The sequence below is a fragment of the Athene noctua genome, chromosome 10 (genome assembly GCF_965140245.1).
Source record: "Athene noctua chromosome 10, bAthNoc1.hap1.1, whole genome shotgun sequence".
Lineage (NCBI taxonomy): Eukaryota > Metazoa > Chordata > Aves > Strigiformes > Strigidae > Athene > Athene noctua.
Genome location: NC_134046.1, coordinates 20738492 through 20744491, shown reverse-complemented (window position 1 = coordinate 20744491; position 6000 = coordinate 20738492). Strand labels below are relative to the sequence as shown.

At 37.9% G+C, this 6000-nt stretch overlaps 1 protein-coding gene across 1 annotated transcript in view; it reads right to left on the bottom strand.

Moving 5' to 3' along the window:
* Positions 1–2973: 2973 nt before the first annotated feature.
* Positions 2974–6000, bottom strand: part of IARS1 (isoleucyl-tRNA synthetase 1) — a 107504-nt gene continuing 104477 nt past the window's right edge. The window contains exon 36 of the mRNA XM_074914018.1: positions 2974–3595. Within this exon, the coding sequence (XP_074770119.1) occupies positions 3513–3595 (83 nt within the window). The 3' untranslated portion in view covers positions 2974–3512. The remainder of the gene's footprint in view (positions 3596–6000) is intronic.

Sequence of the window (6000 nt, the reverse complement as noted above, 5' to 3'; positions counted from 1 at the left end):
ATTACATGCTACTTATGTAAAAGGTTGATGTAAAGTTAACTGCCCCAGAAGCATTTTCAGCAGTGTCCTCTGATAAACTCTGGTCTCATTCTTCCATTACCTGTCCTAAAGCATACTGAATTTTCCCTTCTGCCAGCTTTTACCAATCCTACCAAAGACAGAAAGAGCATTCAGAGGCATTTCCATCTTTATGATAGGATCAGACTGGAGAGCACCAGGGCACTCTTCTGTTTCTGTTCCAGTCATCACAACCTGTGAGGAGTATGTAGATGTGGACAGAAAGCCACGGTCAAGAAACTAAAAGCAACAAGGTGAAAAAAAAAACAAACAAACCAACCAAAAAAAAACCCAAAACAACACACAGAAAGTAAAAGGAAGAAGGAAAAAGAAAAAATGAAAAGCATGTGCCATGAAGAAGGGAGACTGAGACGAAGCAGGGCAACGGAAGCACCAACGAGCACCACACAATATTTCTGACCCTAGAAATTAAGTCCATCATTCTGGCAAGAAATAGGTAGCGTAACCTTTTGCCATACAACACCCACTTCACTTTAAAGAATCAAGACCTTAGGAAAAAAAGCACAGCCAAGCTACATGGAGACAACAGGTTTTAGTTTTTTTTACACTGCACGCCCTACAGAGTACACCTACTTGAAAAGATCCTCCTCTAATTTTTAAGATCAAGCCTCACGTGGAAACAGCAGATCTTACTGGAAGATTTCTTGGGTCAACTTCTCCAACATACCGCTTGACAAGGAAGAGAGTTTTGCGTTTCTTTAAAAGCCCATCCTTTGTGCCACACTGCCACCTGGAACAAGACTTTCACCATTCCCTGTTCACGTACTGAGAGCAAGTGGGTACTTTCCTACACTGTTAAAGGCATGGTACCATTTACTTCCAGCTCAAGCAATATGAATATATACCTGTATTCTACTAAAATGAAAGAAATGCATCCAGAAAACATTAAGACAAATCTAGGAGACATCCATATCTATTCAAATATAAAGTGCCAGGCAGGCAGCATCCCTCCATGAGGGTGGTGTCTGAATGCACATGTTATATTACAGGGGCACTCTACCTACACCAGGGAGACTCTATAAAAGCAGCTCAACACTTCACTAACTTTTTCTCCATATTTTGTCTCATTTCTCATGGTAAGTCTAGAAACCCACAAGAAAGCCTTTCAGCCTCCAGTTTGCACATCAAGTTGTGGTTAAATGGGAAGGAAAAGTCTCCTATGCTTCACATGTAGTTTGCAGTCTATCATCCCTAGACCTAAAGGACACATACAGAATTGTCAGCAATATTTTTCCTTCACCCCTTTCCTGTGAGTAGATTATTTAAATCCTTTACCTCTGACTAAATTTTATCAGCATGCCTTCGTCTATTTTAACAGTGCATCACAGGCAGTGCTACTTTGCAGAATACCTTCACAGAGAAAGCTCATTTCAAGGGAAAGGCCAGTTTTTATTTTCAGTATAAAGCACTCATTTACTTAAAAATCCAGGAAACCTGATTCAGCTATACCTCATGTGTAGTATGAGGTTACTGGACTAAGGTCACAGGAAAGTATATCTTCTCTTAAGGGCAGATTATTTTTTACATTAATCACCTATAAATATACTTGAAAAAGAAAAAATGTTCTGTTGCAGATTATCTTTTTCTGTAACTCAGAGTGAATTCATAAATCTTGGCTGGGCTTTTAATTCAATGGAAAACATATATAGAAATATATAGGTATGTATACATATAAAATCTAATCCGGTCCTTACACAAAACTTGGCCAGCCAACATGCTCAGAATTAAAGGAAAATACACATACACAAAATGTCAAATCACTCTCTAAAAATGCAAGTAGTGTTCTCCCCTTAAATTGTCTCATGAAGAATGAAGTTAGATTACAATCATTTGCCATCGTCATTTATTCTCCATAAATAATAAAGCAAAGTTATTCAGCCTAGGAACAGCAATCTTACCTTCACAGAAGACATAGCCTGGACATATTTAATGCGACAGAAAAAAACCTGATACTAATTTGATTTCCATGTCACTATGTCAATAAATAGATAAGCAAGCTGACTTACAGGGAAAGTTTGAAGGCAATGTCTAATCTTCATTAAACTGAACAGGCCAGTGATTCAGTAGGTTTAGGCACTGACATTTTTAATACTGATAAAAATAGTTTTACGTAAGCTGAATGCCAGAGACTTGATTTACTTCAAATGACTACTTACAATTTTGGTATGGTCCACTACAGCACCGCAGTTACACAGAACAGATATTTATAGTTATTCCCACTAACATAGTGTTATCACAAAAAAGCTCTGGTTTATATTCATAGTGTAAAGATGAAAAACATAGAGCAATGGAAAAAACATGCTAAGCAAGACTTTGTTATTCTTACAAACGTTGCTCTCTGTTAGTACTCTTGTTCACAGTGTACGTAATCTTGTTCTCAGGAAGCTAATAAAGGCCCAGCAGCGAAGGCAGCCGCATGCACACACACCTTCCGAGCTCAGCATACTGTACCACAGCCAGCCTCAGCAATGATTAACAACACTGCTGAAGTGCAGTGAAACTGAACCATCCTTAAGTTTCTAGTTTAACTAGTCAAAAAAATCCTCAGACTGAAAAAAGGTTGCCTGTTATTTCACTTGCCTACAGATACACAAGTTCACACTAACGTTTGGCAAGTTATATTGACTACTATTCTAAAAACCCAACATTAATTTCAATCTAAAGCTGGTTTTAAGTCTGAAACCCAAGTGAACAACCCTCCCCAAAAACTCTAACCAAACAAAATACCCCAAACCTGTTCAGTATCACAGTCCAGTCAGCCACTGGCATTCAGTATGGACATTTTCAGGTTTCAAGTTTCTCCAGGTCTTCCTGATCTAGATGGTGTGCTGTAAGCGTTACCTTCTTTAGAAAATGTAAGGAAGCAAAATACTCTGAACTCAGGGAAACAAAGAGTTTTGAGATGAAGCAAATTTATTGTTCCAAGTGTTGAAATTAGGGAGTATTTTAAATCATCAGCCACACACTTCATGAAGATCCAGCTAGTATGAATGAACATATCTGGGTAATGCTTAAATAAGTTCCAAATCTACTGTAACACGGTACATATATCATAGAGCCTTGTAGGTAACCCACGGTTTAGAAAATCAAAGATGCTCTCTGCATAAAGGACAGGCAGAGAACAGCATCACTGAGGTACTAGTCCCATTTCTTTCAGGCAAATTACTGCATAGATATCTAAGGTTAAGTAGTTCTCCCATTTTTCTGAACAGCTTTTACACTACCCTACGATAACATAATGAAAATACATTGTATTTGAAACCGAAGAGCAGCATATTAGACGTGCACTGGTAGAAAACATCCTGTGTGCAATTCGAGGTGTTAAAAGTACCATACACAACTTGGATGTTAATCTAAAAGCATATAGTTGAATTTGACTTCATTTTTTTTGGTGGAAAAAAGTCTACATGGCCTTATTCATAAAAATGGAATTCTCAACATTCAGCTGTGGTGGGTATAACACAAACATACACAGTCTTCATGTTCAAGTTCTTCATGGAGATGTCCTTTGTGATCTCTGAATCAAGAAAAGAGAGAAACAGAACACAGTTAGTGCTCCTGCTTACAGGTGAAACTGAATTTTTTTTTTTTTTCTTTATTCAGACAGTTCTGCTGGTTCAATCAAAATGCAAGTAGGACAGAAACTGCTCAGCTCAAAACTCCCTCCTATTAAAGGAAGGGTCACCATATGTCGGGATTGCCACTGCAAGAGTAGAGAACAGTGTTCTAGGTTACAAAGTAAAATTTTTTTTGAAAGCCTTCATCAGCCCACAGCTCCCAGCTTCACATCCACACAGAATAATACCTAGTTCAGAAAATTATTTTATAATGCAATGACATGAAGTCAATATTAACAATGCAACACAACGCACTGAAAAGCAGAGCCCATTATAGACATTATGTAAGAATGGTCACACAGAGATCCATCCCCTCTAGCATCCCATCTCTGACAGAATATAAAGCACACGTGTGATCAACATGCATACATTGAGTTTTATACCCAAAGCAAGGACTGTAGTAGTATCTGCTGAAAAACTAACCTTGCAATCTTGTTAAGTGTGCCTAAAGAATTTCATACCATACCACTTTAATTCCTGAAATCTTTTCATAGCTATATGCACACAGTTTGGGACAGTAATAGAATAAAGTCTCATCCACAAACCTCTTTTAAGGATGTAGCATATTTCCAATAGGCTGATTCAGTGTTTATAATTATTTATGAAAACACAAACACAGAGTAATTGCACTTTGTGGCTACATAAAAAGTCACCTGCAAAGCTGGTAAGAACTGGAAATCTCTCACTATTCTTGCCACCTTACAGAGCATTCTTGCCAAGAAGTTAGATGCTTGCTAGCTCAGTGCTTTCCAGCACCCATCAGCTGCAGCAAGCTATCCCAATAACAGAGCAGATTGTTTGGAATACCATGAAGAACGGCTTTGGAACAAAAGCAATCAAAATAACAAATATACCAGAGATCTCTTTACTAAGAAACTTCCAAGTGGTAACCACAAACACATCCACTGAAACCAAAGCAAAAGAACACTGGGGGCTGTGGTGTTACTCTGCACACCAGAATCCCTATAGGCAACACAAGCAAATAAAAGACAATTTTAAATTTTAGCACTGGAGTCAGCACAAATGACGGTTTCATAACATTCAGAACGGCTGGGTATTTTTTCAGTGCAAACAATTTTGTAGTGTACTGCAGTGTATCCCAGAGCTGACGTCCGACATTCGTGCTGCTCTGCCTTGGGCTCGCCTCCAGCTGCGAGAGACCAAGGCAGCGCGGGTGGGGCAGGGGGAGCCAAGTCTGAAGTGCATCCATGGAGATAATGTAAAAGCAGCTTAGTTTTCAGTAACATGATGTCCGAGTGAAAACCGATTCTAGAAATGGCAGCCAGGAGTTGTGTTTCCATGTAACAGTATGCACACTCCTAACTTTAAGGCCCCCATCTTTAGTAGAAAATATTTCAGTTTTAGACTGAGCAGATGTAGTCTGCATCCAAGTTTAAAGGCCATCTATTAATTAAAGAATTAAAAAACCCTTATGGATCATGATGGTACAGTTTTTAAGGAGTTCTCTTCCAGCTTTAAGCAGCTGAATACCCATCTACACAGCTAAAAGAGTGGAGGCATAATCTAATTCAGCAATTAGAGCTTTATTCCCTCATTAACCTTCCTTCCCTCCCCATGAAAATGGTACATCAGTGTGTAGAAGAGTTATTTTGGTCTGCAGAAGCAGCCAAACTACGAACTTGGTCTCAAAGTCTTTTTTTAATTATCTATTTTTAAAATCCTCAAAAACTAGGAACTATGTGCAGCTACTATTTTCAACAATATTTAACACAAAAATTACTTTTAGAAATTGGAAACTTGATTTATCAACAAAATGTAAGGACATCCTCCTTTCTGTGCCAATTCCTTCAAAGGAAGGCTTTGAAGTTAGCACATTAAGAAGTATTGCCTTCATCCCTAATGTGTCTCTGAATCAGCTACCTATAACTCCTCTTTCCATCTCATGAATAAGCAACGATCACCACTCTGACATGTATTTATAGAATGTTTTTCCAATATTACAAAGGGGGGTGAAAAGCACATTTGTTTCTGAAAAGTTGGCAAGCTTTTGTACAACAGGCAGCAGATGCCCAACTGCCTGTACCTGACAACATTTATAAAAATAATGTTTTCAGAACCGATAGCTCATTTTCTACCAAGTGATTTAATTTTCTTTTTATAAAACAGGCATCAGTCTTCCAATTCATGGGTCATTTTCATCAAATGCTTCAAATTGTTAACAGGAAATAATTTTTTATTTTTAGAATAAACCATAAAAAGAACCCACTCAAGAGACTGAACTTTTTTTGTTTTGAAGGTAAGACCTAGAAATATATTGATAAAAAGATGAAAAGGGGATTTGATT